Raw genomic sequence first — 18636 nt, forward strand, 5'->3', positions numbered from 1 at the left:
CACACTCAAAATTATAAACCAGACAAAAATGAAATGTCTCAACACAAAATTACTAAACAGACAGGGGGTTTCATGAGCCAAATGAAGTCTCAATAAACCAAATTAAATATTTTCATCAAACTAGCAGCTATGCCCATTCATGCCCAAAGCTTGGAGCAGGCCCTCAAGAAGTCCAAGTTATTTTTTACCTGACCGGTAAACCTATTCAGGTTGCTCCTCTATATTGCCCCAGACGGGCTGGTCCCTAGTGTCAGAGGTGCAACTGACACACATGCATCAGTCAGGTATGGAAAGGTCACTCCAGAAAACTGTTAAGCGTAAGGCAGATGGAGATCTTGGGAGGAGCTGGTCGGGAACCATTTTTTCATCTTGGCCTTCATCATGAGCGGGTGAATCTCTGACAAAAGAGACTGGTGTGGGGGGCTGAATTAAGGAAAATTCCATAACAAATGGCATTCACGTGTTCCTCCACTATGGTTTCCTATGAGATTAGTTACAGTAAATGTATAACGACATACATTTGTCAATAGACATCATAGAGGATATAATACACAGTCACAATATTTACTTCAATACCCATATCAATAAAAATACCTGTTAGTACACCTGAATTGTATGGTTTGAGAAAAGGATACAGGCTGGAAGAATTTGGTTCTTCCCCCAAGTCTACTGTAACCACTTCTGACCTTGTCATATCGTTGACAAGAACAAGACAGTCAGGTTAAACCTACAGCTCCCAGTTGAATCATCTTGGGGTCCAGCATGCTGCCGACGGTTTTCTTATTGAACAGGTTGGCGTTACGGAAGGAGGTATCCATGGGCTCCGCCTCCTCTCTGGCCTAAGAATTCATTAACACAGAAGCTTATGGTATGCCATGCACACTAATGTACAACACATCTTGCTCTAAAATGTAACATTACATTAGTAATTTCGCAAATTATCCTATCCAGAGAAAAGTCTMTTCATGTGTTAAGTGAACCCTTGGAAGTGGTAAAATACCTTACTTCCAAACGAGGCTTTGTCTTGGTGTTTGGTCGGTGAGGACGACAAGCTGAGAAACAAAAAACATAAGATAATTATGATCAATACTTCATCATAACTGTTTATTAAAAAAGTAGTGTCAGTAGCATATGTTCCTCGTCAATGACACACTGTAGAGGGAGACTCACGCGGCTGGGTCCAGACGCATCTTCTTGGATGGGACCTGTGACAACCTTTTATACACCGGGTCAGGGGTGATGATGTCAAAGGTCATGTTGAGGGCAATGTCCTCACTGTTGGCAGACTGGTGGAGAGGGGGCTGTTTCAGCTCCACTGGGGTAGGGCTGAAAGACAAGGGGGAAAGAACCCAGTGACTGACACCAGATCTACCAAGAAGGTATCTTTACAGTGCATTCGGAAAGTATTCAGACCCCTTGACTTTTTCCAAATGTTATTTTAGAATAAGGCTGTAACATGTATTAAATTGTTTTTTTCCTTCAATAATCTACACACAATAACCCATAACGACAATGCAAAAACAGGGTTAGGAAAACTAAAATATTACATTTACATAAGTATTCAGACCCTTTACTCAGTACTTTGTTGAAGCACCTTTGGCAGCGATTACAGCCTCGAGTCTTCTTGGGTATAACACTACAAGCTTGGCACACCTGTATTAGTGGAGTTCCTCCCATTCTTCTCCAAAGCGCTGTCAGGTTGAATGGGGAGACTCGCTGCACAGCTATTTACAGGTCTCTCCAGAGATGTTCGATCAGGTTCAAGTCTGGGCTCTGGCTGGGCCACTCAAGGACATTCAGAGACTTGTCCCGAAGCCACTCCTGCGTTGTTTTGGCTGTGTGCTTAGGGTCGTTATCCTGTTGGAGGGTGAACCTTCACCCCAGTCTGAGGTCCTGAGTGCTCTGGAGCAGGTTTTCATCAACAATTTCTCTGTACTTTGCTCCGTTTATCTTGCCCTCAATCCTGACTAGTCTCCCAGTGCCACTGAAAAACATCCCCACAGCATGATGCTGCCACCATGTTTCAGCTCTAGGAAGAGTATTGGTGGTTCCAAACTTCTTCTGTTTAAGAATGATGGAGGCCACTGTTCTTGGGGACCTTCAATGTTGCAACAATGTTTTGGTACCCTTCCTCAGATCTGTGCCGACACAATTCTGTCTCTGAGCTCTACGGACAATTCCTTCAACCTGGCTTGGTTTTTGCTCTGACATGCACTGTCAACTGTGAGACCTTATATAGACAGGTGTGTGCCTTTCCAAATCATGTCCAATCATTTGGATTTACCACAGGTGCTCCAATCAAGTTGTAGAAACGTCTCAAGGATGATCAATGGAAACAGGATGCACCTGCACTCAATTTCAAGTCTTATAGCAAACAGTCTGAACATTTATGTAAATAAGTTATTTCTGTTTTTTGGGGGGGTTATAAATTTGCAATAATAAAAGTTTTCGCTTTGTCATTATGGGGTATAATTTGTCAAAATGTTTTATTTGATCAATTTTAGAATAAGGGTGTAACATCTTTTTTTMMGGTAAAAAGTCAAGGGGTCTGAATACTTTCCGAATGCACTGTATACTAAGTAACGTGTTGTGTAGAGAATCGATTGGTGAAGTGACAAACCTCTCGAAGAATAGTCGGCTCAGAGCTTCGTTAGTGTGGGTTAGTGTGCTCAGGGTCTTTTGAACAATCACAACTTTTTTCTTCAGACTAACATAATATTAAAAAGACAAAGTAGTGAGTAGTAAACTAAATTTGTATTTTTATTATACAAATGAAACATAGCTTTGCAAATTATATAGTGCTTATAATTTCAAGAAGGGGGGCTTCTTACGATAATCTCTGTCTGCGTTGGTCAAGTCATTTTGGACAGCTTTCATGTCATCCTTGGTCCTGTTCAACTCCATTGTGGCTTTATGCAACTACAGAGATATGAGAGACGGTCAGTCTGAGATCGGAAGTAGAGACACAACCGACATTATCCCAGAAAATTTCAATTCATGCGTTTTGTTTACATGCATTACCTTGTTGTTTGAAGCAAACACCTCCCTTTTGAGCTTTTCACACATTTAGTTTGAAGATCTGAGGCTCCCTTTTAGCTTGTCATACTCTCTGCCAAGGATAATAGGATTACTTAATAAATATACTTAAAAAACACTGATGCCCCTGACAATGTATAGTGCAACAGTAACACACAGCAGCTATGAGTTTGATGTTCCTTACTTCTTGAGAGAAATGCAGTAGATGGAAAGCTGCTCCACATGCAGCCTGGCCAACACCCATGTCAGTGATCATGGACTCCACCTCAGTTCTCTGATCCTGCAACACCACATCCAGACTGGGAAGCACACACACACACACAAAATATACAAGCCAGCAAAGTATGGTTAATGTTGGCACGATAGTGTGCTAATTATTATTGTGTGAGTGTGCTGCGGGCTACCTCTCATATGTTTTCATTTTGGTCCGGAGTCATCGGGCCTCCTCCTTGCCAGCCTGGGTCTCACATTGCTGGTTCTCCAGGTATTTCATCCTTTTCGGACAGGTAAAAAATAAATTAAAAAACTACACATCAGAGACATGTCAGGTAGACAGGAGCGTGTAAATACATTTGGCTTTGTGTTTGACAACTTGGCATCCTACCCTGTGAGCTGAGCATCTCTTTCTCTTCAATCGCCTTCCTCACAATGTCCAGGTCTTTCTTCTGCCTGTCCACAGTCTCCTTCAAGCCCTCTACTATCTTCAGTCTGTCCCTTGAGTCTCTGAGAATAAAAATACAAGTAAATGTTTCAGCCGTACCAAATGCAAAATAGTTACACCATCATAATGATACATGGTCTATCAAAACAAGCATCAGTTTTATTCACTGGCCTGTAACCTTTGGTACTTAAAACTGCTTTCATTCCATCGAGCTCATTCTGCAGAAGAAATTAACGAAACACTGAATAAATGCCAAATCATACAATAATATTAACCCCAATCCACATGCCATGAGTGACACTGACAATAGGCTATTCAATGTTGCCACAACATGAGTAAATAGTGTTTCCTCCTGGTATAGGCATACCTGCAAACTCTCTGGGTCAGCAGAGGATCCCTCTTCTTCACCATGAATGTCAAAGAACAACCTGTTGATGTGTCGGATGCTAACCTGAGGGTAGAGTCCAGATAAAGATAAACATGCAGAAGAAGAATTTGTAGAGTKATTTTGAGATGAATGGGATTGATGTAATGCATGCAGATTTAAACACCAGTGTTCAGAAGGGGACATAAGTATAGCGAGTCCTACCTGGGGCGGCGGGTAGCCTAATGGTTAGAGCATTGAGCCAGTAACTGAAAGGTTGCTAGATCAAATCCCTGAGCTGACAATGTAAACATTTGTTGTTCTGCCCCTGAACAAGGCAGTTAACCCACTGTTCCTAGGCTGTCATTGTAAATAATTTGTTCTTATCTGACTTTCCTAGTTAACTTCATTAGCATACTGGTTTTTGTCCAGAATTTCAGATGACTGACGTGCCCAAAGTAAACTGCCTGTTACTCAGGCCCAGAAGCTAGGATATGCATATACTTGGTAGCATTGGATAGAAAACACTRTGAAGTTTCCAAAACTGTTAAGATAATGCCTGAGTATGACAGAACTGATATGGTAGGCAAAAACCAGAGGAAAATCTAGATATAGATATCACCAGTCTTTAGAAAGGGTTTCAGGCTTGTTTTTTGAAAAAGGAACAAGTAGTTGGTAGAACTACAAGGTCTGTCATTACAAAAGTGGTCTTGGCGCGTGAATGAGGTGTGCGCTGTTCGTTATTTATCTTCCGTATTGAACATACTATTCTCCGTCTAAAATATTATTGTTTATTTAGATATTAGAGTACCTGAGGATTAATTAGAAACATCGTTTGACTTGTTTGGACGAACTTTACTGGTAACTTTTTGGATTCGTTTGTATGCATGTTGAAAGAGTGGATTACTGAGATCGTTGGCGCCAACTAAACAGACTTTTTTGGATATAAAGAAGGACTTTATCGAACAAAACGATAATTCATTGTGTAGCTGGGACCCTTGGGATTGCAAACWGTGGAAGATCTTCAAAGGTAAGTGATTTATTTAATCGCCATTTCCGATTTTGTGACGCCTGTGCTGGTTGAAAAAGTATTTTGGTGTGGGGCGCTGTCCTCAGATAATCGCATGGTATGCTTTCGCCGTAAAGCCTTTTTGAAATCTGACAACGCGGTTGGATTAACAAGACGTTAAGCTTTTAAATTATGTATGACACCTGTATTTTCAATAATGTTTAATATTACAATTTTTGTATTTTGAATTTTGGGCTCTGCAATTTCACCGGATGTTGTCGTAGGTGTTCCGCTAGCGGTTCATGCGCCAAAAGAGGTTAAATAAAAGGTAAAATAAAATACCTGTTTTCTACATTGTGGACATGTCTTGTTGGGAGCAGTATGCAACCACTGAAGACTATAGGCAGAAGGGGTAAAAACTACTGTCATTTAACAATAGCTAGACAACGAAGGTTACGTATGTAACTACAGTTATGTGAGCTATATGGATCACTCCAATATATTGGTATCACTCCGCGACGGAGGGATACATCCGAGGTGAAGATTTACAGATTTACTCCCGTGTACACCTGTGTCACGGCTGGGGTCCACCACTATATATAGACCCCATGGCCACGACACACGTTCTCTACATCATTTTTGAGGTGCCTCTAGCACCGTAGAGGATTTGAGTAATCCAATATAGTGAAACATAACGTACGTAACCTTCGTATTGGTATACCCGTACCAGATTAGTCTGTGCTAGAGGGACCTGGCCAGCCAGCGGCAAAGTCCCAGCGCGGGACCGGGATGCAGGGGCCGTCAATGTGGAAGGGGGGGTCCCGGCACAGTCCCCGGAAGGGGAGGCACCGCCCAGGACCGCTGAACCAACCGCAGAGGGAGGTGCCACATTTACTTGATAGTACCTAGCAAAGGTGCAAGAGGAAGCACAGCTGGCCACAACACAGATATCAGCGAGGGGCACTCCTCTCAGTAGAGCCCAGGACACAGCCACACCCCGTGTTGAATGTGCCACCACAGATCCCAGCACTGGCCTGCCGGTCAGGCAGTATGCTGTCGTAATCGTGTCCACAATCCAGTGAGACAAAGAGCTGGTCTGTTGTTCTCACTGACCATGTRCGCTCCACATAGGCAGACAGCATGCCGGAGGGAGGCCCAGACTCCCCTGCCACTGTCGGGCCTTAGCAGACAGGATAAAAAGGGATGTTCACATGCCTGTCTGACAGAACCGTCGGGAGGAATGAAGGGTTGGGGCGGAGAGATCTACTCCTCCCCCCGGGGTCCATCCAAGAAAACCATCTTCATAGAGAGGCGTTTCAGGGAGGCAGACTCCAACTGTTCGAAAGGCGGCTTTGCCAAGCTGCCAAGACCACATCCAGATCCCAGCTCGCCATTGAGCGGGTCCTAGCTYGACGCAGGCGACGAACCRCCTTCATAAACCTGGAGACCATGGGACATCCACCCCGCATGGCAGGCAGATATAGCGGCCAAATACCCTCTCAGTGTAGAGGCTGCCAAGCCCTCATCCAAGCGAGACATGCAGTATGCCCTCCATTACCTGCACCCGCCTGACTCGGGCACCACCTCAATACCAGTGCACCAAGAGCAGAACAACCGCCAGCGCAACTGGTTGTAACCAGCGCCCTTGCGCTCTGCATGGTGTTCATTACACCCTCCTATAGTCCTAACATGGACCATTGGTGCCGTTTAGTGGCCAAGCCCACAGACTGAGGCGGTGCGCCTCGGATGCCACAGAGTTRCCCCGACCTGAGACAGCAGGTCCGGTCTCAGGGGAAGTTGCCAAYGTGTCCCAGACAACAGGGACAGGAGAAGGCTGAACCAGGGTCGTCTGGGCCAGTATGGGGCCACCAGAAGCAAACAATGCTCTGCCATCCTGGTCCTGTCCAGCACAGACTGGATCAGGGGAAAAGGGGGAATGTGTAAGCTCCAGCCCTGGCCAATCGTGAGCCAGAGCATCCACGCCCAGAGGACCTGGTGGCTCTGACATGGAGTACCACAGGGGGCAGTGTGCATTGTCCAGGGTGGCAAACTCGATTCCGGGTACGTGCGCTGCGCATAGAGACGCTAGACGTCCCTGAGCCCAGAGAAGGAGCTCCCGTGCCATAATATGGAGGCAGTGGGACCTCAGCCCACCCTGATGGTTGATGTAAGCCACCACTGTGGTGTTGTCCGTTCTCACCAGGACATGTCTTCCCTTCAGATGTGGAAGGATAGACTGCAGGGCCAGCAGTACAGCACGGAGCTGTAGTGTATTGATGTGCCTGTCGCTCCAAGGGGATAGCCAACAGCCACTGGCCGACCTGCCCTTGGTCACACCCCCCCAGCCGATCTGGGAGGCGTTTGTGCTGACTAGTTCCCGGCAGAATTTCCTCAGTTTATTTTATTTCACCTTTATTTAACCAGGTAGGCCAGTTGAGACAAGTTCTCATTTACAACTGCGACCTGGCCAAGATAAGATAAAGTAAAGCAGCGCGACAAAGCACAGAGTTACACATGGGATAAACAAATGTACAGTCAATAACACAATAGTAAAATCTGTATACAGTGTGTGCAAATGAAGTAAGGAGGTAACGCAATAAATAGGCCAGTGGTGGCGAAGTAATTACAATTTAGCAATTTACACTGGAGTGATATACGTGCAGATGAGGATGTGCAAGTAGAAATACTGGTGTGCAAAAGAGCAGAAACAAAAATGGGGATGAGGTAGGTAGTTGGTTGGATGGGCTATGTACAGCTGCAGCGATCGGTAAGCTSCTCTAAAGTTAGAGTAGGAGATATAAGAATAAGATATAAGATATAAGGATTTTTGCAATTCGTTCCAGTAATTGGCAGCAGAGAACTGGAAGGAAAGGCGGCCAAACGAGGTGTTGGCTTTGGGGATGACCAGTGAAATATACCTGGTGGAGCGTGTGCTATGGGTGGGTGTTGCTATGGTGACCAGTGAGCTGAAATAAGYTGGAACTATACCTAACAAAGACTTATAGATGACCTGGAGCCAGTGGGTTTGGCAACGAATATGTAACGAGGACCAGCCAACGAGAGCATACAGGTCGCAGTAGTGGGTAGTATATGGGGCTTTGGTGACAAAACGGATGGCACTGTGATAGACTGCATCCAATTTGCTGAGWAGAGTGTTGGAGGCTAATTTGTAAATGACATCACCGAAGTCAAGGATCGATAGGATAGTCAGTTTTACAAGGGTAAGTTTGGCAGCATGAGTGAAGGAGGCTTTGTTGCGAAATAGGAAGACGATTCTAGATTTAACTTTGGATTGGAGATGCTTAATGTGAGTCTGGAAGGAGAGTTTACAGTTTAGCCAGACTCTTAGGTTTTTGTAGTAGTCCACATATTCTAAGTCTGAACCGTCCAGATTAGTGATGCTGGTCGGGCGGGCGGGTGCAGGCAGCGATTGGTTGATGAGCATGCATTTCATTTTACTAGCATTTAAGAGCAGTTGGAGGCCACGGAAGGAGTCTTGATTGGCGTTGACGCTCGTTTGGAGGTTTGTTAATACAGTGTCCAAAGAAGGGCCAGATGTATACAGAATGGTGTCATCTGCGTAGAGGTGGATCAAAGAATCACCCGCAGCAAGAGCGACATCATAGATATATACAGAGAAAAGAGTCGGCCCGAGAATTGAACACTGTGGCACCCCCATAGAGACTGCCAGAGGTCTGGACAACAGGCCCTCTGATTTGACACACTGAACTCTGTCAGAGAAACCAAAGCTGTTGAGTCTGCCGATAAGAATACGGTGTTTGACAGAGTCGAAAGCCTTGGCCAGGTCGATAAAGATGGCTGCACAGTACTGTCTTTATAGATGGCAGTTATGATATTGTTTAGGACCTTGAGCGTGGCTGAGGTGCACCCATGACCAGCTCGGGAACCAGATTGCATAGCGGAGAAGGTACGGAGGGATTCGAAATGGTCGGTGATCTGTTTGTTCACTTGGTTTTCGAAGACTTTATAAAAAGGCAGGGCAGGATAGATATAGGTCTGTAACAGTTTGGGTCTAGAGTGTCTCCCCCTTTGAAGAGGGGGATGACCGCGGCCGCCTTCCAATCTTTAGAAATCTCAGACAATACGAACAAGGTTGAACAGACTAGTAATAGGGGTTGCAACAATGGTGTCGGATAATTTTAGAAAGAGAGGGTTCAGATTGTCTAGCCCAGCTGATTTGTTGGGATCCAGATTTTGCAGCTCTTTCAGAACATCAGCTGTCTGGATTTGGGGGAAGGAGAATGGGGGGGGGGGGCAGGTGGAAAGCATGGTCAGCCGTAGAGAAATGCTTATTGAAATTCTCGATTATCGTGGATTTATCAGTGGTGATAGTGTTTCCTAGTCTCATCTCAGTGCAGTGGGCAGCTGGGATGAGGTGCTCTTATTCGCCATGAACTTTACAGTGTCCCAAAACTTTTTGGAATTAGTGCTGCAGGATGCACATTTCTGTTTGAAAAAGCTAGCCTTTGCTTTCCTAACGGACTGTGTGTATTGGTCCCGGACTTCCCTGAAAAGTTGCATATCACGGGGAATATTCGATGCTAGTGCAGTARGCCACAGGGTGTTTTTGTGCTGGTCAAGGGCAGTCAAGTCTGGAGTGAACCAAGGGCTATATCTGTTCTTAATTCTACATTTTTTGAAAGGGGCATCCTTATTTAAGGTGGTGAGGAAAGCACTTTTAAAGAACAACCAGGCATCCTCTACTGACGGGATGAGGTCAATATCCTTCCAGGATACCCGGGCCAGGTCGATTAGAAAGGCCTGCTCGCAGAAGTGTTTTAGGGAGCYWTTGACAGTGATGAGGGGTGGTCGTTTGACTGCGGACCCATAACGGACGCAGACAATGAGGCAGTGATCGCTGAGATCCTGGTTGAAGACAACAGAGGTGTATTTTGAGGGCAAGTTGGTCAGGATGAAATCTATGAGGGTGCGGATTTAGGGTTGTACCTGGTGGGTTCCTTGATAATTTGTGATTGAGTGCATCTATCTTAGATTGTAGGACGGCCGGGGTGTTAAGCATATCCCAATTTAGGTCACCTAGCAGTACAAACTCTGACGATAGATGGGGGGGTGGGCAATCAATTCACATATGGTGTCCAGGGCACAGCTGGGAGCTGAGGGGGGTCTTATAACAAGCGGCAACAGTGAGGGACTTATTTCTGGAGAGATGGATCTTTAAAAGTAGAGGCTCAAACTGTTTGGGCATAGACCAAAGTACCTATTGAGGTTGCGGAGGTCCAGAATCGGTCGAAACCCTTTTTTGGACCACAACATAAGTGGAGTATAACCCACCTAGCCGTTCGGATGTCTCAATCCTGCGGACGACACCCATGTCCAGGAGTGAGGAATTCTTCAGGCCAGGGAAGGGTGTGTCAGGGGACCTGCCGGGGCCCACCTCTCCTCTGGCGCCCCGAGCGCATGGGTCCCTCAGGCACGTCACTATGCTGGTGACTATTGACACCATCACACCTGTCAAAGGAAAGTTATAAGCTCAGCCAAGTCAACAAGGCTACGGAGAAGAGCATATGTCGTGACCTGCTTGGAGGAATAGGAACCCGGTGAGGGATATGGCAGAGGGATACGACCCCCCCCCCGGCCATGGCAGAGGCCCAGCTCCCCTGCAAGGCCTCGCAGAACTCAGCAGAGATGAGGACAGATGGAGAGTCCTCACTGTCCACCAGTTGATGACCAGTGCAGTGGCTACCCAAGTGAGTAGGCCTCTCATAGCCTTTCGAGCCGCTGAAGCCCCGCTGCCAGCATCGTCCCCCAGGAACAYCCTATCACTGGCCAACAGGGAACTGCTGTCGTTGCCATCGAAGKTATCAACCTCCTGACACAGGGCATGCGCCCTCCGTTCAAGGTGGTCCCAGCGGTCCAACTCATGCCCCCGTCCAGGACTGGCAGCAGATGGGCTCTGCCTGCGGTGGCTCTGGCCACACTTCCTTGGAGGGGCACTGGGCCCAGTAGAGGGACTAACAACTCGCTGCCGCATCACTCCTGAGGGAGGGAGCTCGTCCCCAGCCTGAACCCCAGCCTGGCCAACCCACTTGTGCATGGCTTCCAATCGCGCCAGGTGRAGGTGATCTAAGAACACCACACAAAACAGGCATCCAGTATGGCCTAAACCCAGGCAGTGCATACACGAGGTATGCAGATCTCCAGGGGGATGCSACCATCACACCTGTCACAAAGGGAAGCCATAAGCTCAGCCAAGCCAACAAGGCCACGGAGCAGGGTTCCGACGCCCTGGGAGAGCTATGTTGTGACCCGCTTGGAGGAATAGGAACCCGGTGAGGGATAAATTACCCAGTACCTCTGCAAACACAGGGGAAACCCCCTGTGGGAAAAACAGGCAGACAAAAAAAACAGCAACCAGGTAAAGGATTTGATTTATGTCTTTTTTTGTTTTACTTCAACTGTGATTTTACCTAGCAGGTTTAAGTAAAAGTAAAAGTAAAAGTATCTGCCCCTTGTGTGTATCTTGTCATCAAAGTGGTACTCTCAGATAACTTTTTTTTGGTTTCTTTGTCTGAGCTATGCCGTGAAATTGATTAGTCTGAGCTAGACCATCGCATACTTTCTAAATTGAAATATTGTTAACCACCACAAAACTAGCGAGTTTGGCACACTGAAAATTGTAAATGTACAAAATATGAACGAATCTACGCAGCATCATGCAAATCCTCGTAAACGTAAAATAGACGCATTCGGGAACGTACCCAATGCACTCAAAATGGTGAGGAATTACTTCCCCATAATTCAATAATAAAGGCACTGTACTTCCGTCAGGAGATGCGCGCCCGCTAGAGGTGGTATTATTCTACACACAAAGAGTCAAACAACAGTTTACGATAACGTTACAACATTTAACATGCATTTCAATTCTTCTCGAAGAAATTAAAGGTAGCTATGATTTGAAAATAATTTGTGTACACAGGAAAATGCAATAGCTAGCTAGCTAACTATCCTATTTACCTGCAGAACTAGCTAGCTATGCTAACAAACTAACGTTAGCTAGCTAGATAGCTAAGTGTTGTCTCAGCAAGAACAGCTCGAAGATCCGCTGAAGTTGTCGACTGTTGTACCAATCGTCTTTCACTCTCATCTTTAACATGACATGCATACATAGTCACAGAAAAACACAGTCAGTGTACTCAACTTGGAGTCAATGTGTACAACAACACGAGACTAAGCCGATGCGAATACTGAAACTCACTGTTTCAGATGTTGACAGACTTGGTATCTACTATCCCGTGTTACAGGTGGTTGTCCCTGTAGTAACTTATGCAGCAGTGATGGCTGTATATGTCCACAACAAGGGTATACCGTGGGAGGTCCAGCAGAATGGCACCCTGGCACCAGTGGACCGTCTCCGCAACGAGAGGTCTGAAAGCCCCACTCCAGGCCTGGTGGTGGGCACAGAACCAGGTGGGCATGGCTACTCTAATAATGGCATCACTTTCCAGTGACCGATATCCACTTGTAGCCTACTTACTGTAGATGTCATGTTACTACAGACCAGCTCCCCTGTTCGAATTACACATCCAGTCATAGTTCTGAACAATGCCACTTTATGGTGACAGAAAATGTATATTTCTCTAATTGAAATGTGTCCACTTGAACAGAGGGTAAATGGGCTGCTTATAATATTGCACTTMGCCAACTATAGACCTAATTATTATCATTATTATTAACTACTTAATTGGAAATAGTTTCAAATAAATACTTTACAAGCCACATGTTCTATTGATTGAACTAACAGCTCTTGCTATGCCACAATTTCACGAGAGCGACGGCAGTATGAAATAACTGTTGAATTGATGTTTTCCAAGAAARCGCTTTGACACATTTTGAACCATGCAACCTCTGTGAACAGGCCTTCAGTGTGTGTTAGCTGGATAAGTGGGAGTAGGAATGTCGCTGCACAAGAGCTCACATGTATCCTTTCTCATCCACATATCTTGCTTCCTGGATTTAGAATAAGTGGTCTTTGAAATAAGTGGTAGGTTTTGCTTGTCTTATTTGTTCTGTTTCAGACTGAGAGTATGTTGGATTATGATTGATATGGTACGTTTGTTTATATGCCTTTTCTGAAGGTCATGATACAGATTTGTTTTTGGGAAGGAAATACAGTACTCTATTCTTCAGGAGTGATTTCTTTCTTTTAAAGCAGGGGTTCTCAAACTTTTTGGCGCCGGAGACCCCTTTTATGATAGCAAATTCTTCAGGGACCCCCTCATAATCAGAACACAACTTGAGTGGGATAAAAATGGCATACAATGAGTTTTACCAATACTTTGYCAGTGCATGGCCAATGAACCTATTAAGTCTCGGGCCCTGGAAAGGAACATTTCAAAGGCCCGCCTCTTGGCATCGACGTAATTTCCTGTCCTAGAGATGAAATGCACGTTGAGGTTCCACCTCTGAAAAATAACAAAGGCTGCTTATACGTATTCATGAATTGGGTGTGGGAATTTCCACGTTGATTTGGTAAACGTTAACAAATAGGGCACTGACAGCTGTCAGTGTAGCTAGCGAGCATGTTAACCTTATTTAGCTAGCTAATGTTATCTGTTGTTACTACACCGTATTAAAAAGATTAGCCAGTTGGCTCTATGGCTGGTTCTGGAGCTGGATTTGTGATTAGCATTGATTTTGGGAAAACTTTGCCACAGATGGAAACATCTTTGACTTCGCCATCTATTGTTATCTCCAAAATGTTGGCATCTTCCATAAATTGCGCCTGCGAATCCGCCATAGAAATAGTTTGAAAAATAAGATGAAGCTCCGGTAACTATTGAACTATTGAAAGATGGATAAAAAAAAGTGGATGTGCGTAAACACAAGTTTGCAGCGTCTATTTTTATTTGTTCCATGGCTCAGGTGGCCAAGTGGACACAAGGCTGTTTGGCTCATCTCAGTTTGGCTCATCAAGAGGAATAACTTTGCAGCTGCTTTTTCTATTTAATTAACAATGCCATGCTGGTAGGTGGTAACATTAAAATAAAACCCAGCCCTGAAATGAAACGTAGGCTGAATAGAATTTGTATGTCATATCATAGGACAAAACATTCACACGGATTTGCAAGAAGTAGGCAGTTCGGATTTGTCACTTCAAGCCCAAGTATGTCATACTTTACTTAAACAATGACTTATCAACTTAAATTGTTGTGAAACATCTTGGGTAAGCACTGGCCATTGTCTTTCAGTACGAAAACATTTATTTCTACTGATGTGGGCATTTAACAGGGGTACATTCATTTTTCAAATTGAACTTTATTTATATAGCACATTTCAGACACGGATGCAACGCAATACACTTTACCGGGAAATGTATAAAAACAATAAAAAGAGCACAAACAGTCAAAGCAGAGAACAAGAGGACTGTAGAGACTAATCCATGTTAAAAACCAAAAGCTGAAATGTAATTTATATACAAATATAAATGATTAGCTAAAATAACAAAGACTAAGAGCACCCAGGGAAAAGCAAAGCTGAAAATATATATWTTTTTACACAATTTCAGCCCCCCTCAGATTCTATCGCATGCTGTTTTTATATATTTCCAGGGGAGAACTTAAATCCTAGTCTGACCTGGGAAAAGGCTTGGGAACTCTTACTGCAGATGGAAGTGTCATCTAGATTTAGATTATTATCTAAATAGGATATGACTTGCTGTCCAGGAAACATTCGTACATCATTCAATGAAAGATGGCCTCCCTCTTTTTCCCATTCCCCTTAGGAACTCACATCAAAGTGCTGTTCTACTGGAGGCTTTTATAATGCACACCACTTATGACCTCTGTCTGGAATGGCTGTTAGTGTTGTAGTCAAAGCACAGTTGAAGCAGTTCAGTTCTCTGTCCTTCCAAGAACATCCATAAACTGATTTCACTTTTACTTTATTACGCTTGTACTCATTTAATATTTTTGCCTGCTAGATGTCACTGTTTCATCAATTGATATMATAAAATACCAATATTTTACCCAGGGTTTGCTGTCAGGACAGTCAGTTAAGCCATACATTTCCCCCCTGTATTCAGATGTTGATGAGGATGGGTTTATGTACAGAATCACTGTATTAAACACATGATCTCATCTCCACAGGTGCTGGCCAGGAAAGTGCCATGTTTGTTCATGCACAGTCCTTTGAGGACCTGACTGCTGACAGTGAGCCGACTACTGAGCCAGAACCTGAAGGAGAGACTGTGATTGGAGAGTCAGCAGAGGAGGAGGCTCTATGTCTGGGGGCTGAGCAGGAGACCCAGGAGGAACAGCAGCCGGAGGTGGAGGTAGAGGAGGAGCGCCCAGAAAACAGGAGTAAGGAAGAGGATGTGTGCAGTGAGGTCTGGCGTAGCCACAGGAAGCATGTGTTTGTACTGAGCGAGGCAGGCAAGCCCATCTACACCCGCTACGGCACAGAGGAAGCCCTCTCCAGCACCATGGGGGTCATGATGGCACTGGTCTCTGTCGTGGAGGCAGATAAGAATATAATCCGCTCCATTCACGCAGGTAAGTAGAAGATGTAGGGAGTATCTCTGTGGAGGGGCAAATTAGTTAGATAGCTTGCAGTTTTTGTCAATGAAACATGGTGAACAACTATGAAGTAGGCTACATAATTGAAAGCTCAGTCGGTAGTTCTGTCAGTAAGACATGCCATATTGCAAGAAAGGCTGCACCTATCTACTAGTACTGTAGATGTTTCATTGCCCTCTCATTCAAATCTTCTGTTCAAGATGGTTACAAAGTGGTGTTCCTTCGCAAAACTCCTCTGGTCCTGGTGGGTGTGTCCCGGACCTGTCAGTCAGACAGAGCGCTGACGCGTGAGTTGCAGTACATCTACTACCAGATTGTCAGCCTGCTCACCCTCACCCAGCTCAACCACATCTTCCAGCACAAGCAGAACTACGACCTGCGCCGCCTACTGGCAGGTTCCGAGCACCTCACTGACAACCTGCTGCGTCTGCTGGACCGCGACCCGGGCCTGCTCCTCAGTGCTGTCACCTGCCTCCCCCTGGCCAGCTCCACCCGCGACCTGGTCTCCTCCAGCCTTCAGGCCGCCAAGGCCAAGAGCTTGGTCTTCTCCATCCTCCTGGCTGGGGACCGTCTGGTCACCCTGGTGCGCAAGAAGGACCAGTACCTGCACCACATGGACCTGCACCTGCTCTTCAACCTGGTGGGCTCCTCGTCATCTTTCCGCAATGGCGAAGGCTGGACGCCCATCTGCCTCCCTAAATTCAACACTGCTGGCTTCTTCCATGCCCACATCTCCTACCTGGAGCCTGCCTCTGACCTCTGCCTCATCCTGGTGTCCACCGACCGGGAAGACTTCTTTAACCTGTCTGATTGCAAGCGCCGCTTCCTGGAGCGGCTGAGCCGACGCACTGCCTACCAGTCCCTGAAGGAGGCGCTGAAGTGCCCCAGCTACTCTGTCACCCAAGTCGGCATCCCAGAGCTCAGGCACTTTCTGTACAAGTCCAAGAGCTCAGGGCTCTACACTAGGTGAGTATGGATCATCAGACACATCAGACACACATGATGGCACACATGATCTCCTATCCTGTCTTACCACCAATTCAACCATTCTGTTTCTGTGTTCTCCATCAGCCCTGAGCTGCCCTTGCCATATCGATCTTTAGAGGAGCAGGAGAGGCTGATGGGATTGTACCAGTACCTCCACAGCCGCTTGCACCAACCGACACGTCCCCTGCGCTCCATCTACCGCTGTGGAGAGACTGAGAACTTGCTGGCCTGGGTAAGCATAGTGTTATGCTATAGAATTGCATTGTTATACATCTCATCTTATTGATACCATCTTGTAGATGTTACAATTCAGTCTTGCAGTGCATAAGAAATATATTGGTTCATAAGGATCTCTTCAGGGGGTATCTGTAGTACAATTGTTATTAATCTCCCCTCTAAACCCTCTTCCACCACCTCTACCCTACCTCTCCTTTAGGTGACCAGTGGCTTTGAGCTCTACCTCTGTTTCAGTCCTCTTGGGACCAAGGCCATGGCCGTGGCTGCTGTTAATAAGCTGCTGAAGTGGATCAGGAGGGAGGAGGACCGCCTCTTCATCCTTAGTCCCCTGACATACTGAGCCCCCATCTGAACTAGCTACAGTTTCAAGAAGCACTGACACTCTAAACTCGCCTCATGACATTGAAGTCTGATGGACACCATTGGAGGCCATAGATATAATGCCAACAAACCATCATGCATCACTGTTGTGCATATGCAGTCTGTGTTTGCTCTTTGCAGACCCTTCAGTCTATGGTCATCAGGGGGTCCAATGAGGTCATCACAATGAGGGTACAGCTATGTTTTATCAAACATAATTTTTTGATTTTAATTGTTTGCTTCAATTACGGTGATTGCCCTATGGGAATTGAGAGTTACGCAGCAGACATTTCAATTAATAACAATAACATCTGTGATGCTGTCCYTGTTGCTATAAGATGATTATTTTAAACTCACTGTATGGAATCACTACCTGGACATGAGGAATGCTGTGTGTTGTTTTAGCAGTAACCTACAAACATAGCCAATAGAGACTGACCATCTTGAAAAGGAACTACATTTGTTTTTATCTAACTCTAGTATGCGCCTGAGGGGCTGATTTATGTTTACCAAGATGCTCTTGCTTGGCTAGGGGATGCATGTCAAGGGCAACGGTTAACTTTCTGGGGAAAGCACATTCCTGTGACTCAATAGAGTCAATATTGTCAATAGTACCTTATAGTTAGCCCAATAATTGATGAAACCAAAAAAAGATTAATCTCACTTAATGACTGTAATGCAGTTAGCCCCATGCGCTCTACTTAGGCACATATGCGCATACTTAAAAATATACTTATTCATTTCATTATTTTGTTTGTCTGCATACTGCAAGAGTAATGTGAAAATTCTACCATGATTACTGTTTTGTTTCTCAAAAGATAGTTTTTTAATGATTATTTGTGTGTCTTCATTTTTTGCTTGGATTGATGTTTTGATCATGGATTTTCACTGTCAAAGATGATGTAATTGGAAAAGTATCTTTATTTTAAGATGGTATTCTCTGAGGTGTCTGTATTAATATGATATTTGTTATCTCACAAATTATAAGTGTTTCATGGGTCCATCACATTTGATTAAGAAAAATACTGTAATTTTCACATTCACATTGAAAGTCATCAAAAGCCTTCCCTCATGTTTCATGCCTTACCTAATTGCCTTCAGAGTTGTGCTAAGCTAATGGGGTGTGATGGCTGGAGCTTGTTAGGGTTTTAGGGTATTGTAGCTGATTAATTTACAGTGGCGGAAAAAGTACCCAATTGTCATACTTGAGTAAAAGTAAAGATGCCTTAATAGAAAATGACTCAAAAGTGAAAGTCACCCAGTAAAATCCTACTTGAGTAAAAGTATTTGGTTTTAAATATACTCACGTATTAAAAGTAAATGTAATAGCTAAAATATACTTAAGTATCAAAATTAAAAGTATAAATAATTTCAAATATTATAAACTCAGCAAAAAAAGAAACTTCCTCTCTGTCAACTGTGTTTA

General features: G+C 44.9%; 1 protein-coding gene across 1 annotated transcript; it reads left to right on the plus strand.

Annotated features, from left to right (window-relative positions):
• Window positions 1–12386: 12386 nt before the first annotated feature.
• LOC111969278 (MON1 secretory trafficking family member A) lies at window positions 12387–18216 on the plus strand. Its single transcript, XM_023995312.2, has 5 exons — window positions 12387–12519; window positions 15198–15602; window positions 15827–16592; window positions 16698–16845; window positions 17050–18216. The coding sequence occupies exons 1-5, from the start codon at window positions 12387–12389 to the stop codon at window positions 17188–17190; spliced, it is 1593 nt and encodes a 530-aa protein (XP_023851080.1). The 3' UTR covers window positions 17191–18216.
• The last annotated feature ends 420 nt before the right edge of the window (window positions 18217–18636 follow it).

Source organism: Salvelinus sp. IW2-2015, linkage group LG1, assembly GCF_002910315.2.
Source record: "Salvelinus sp. IW2-2015 linkage group LG1, ASM291031v2, whole genome shotgun sequence".
Classification (NCBI taxonomy): Eukaryota; Metazoa; Chordata; class Actinopteri; order Salmoniformes; family Salmonidae; genus Salvelinus; species Salvelinus sp. IW2-2015.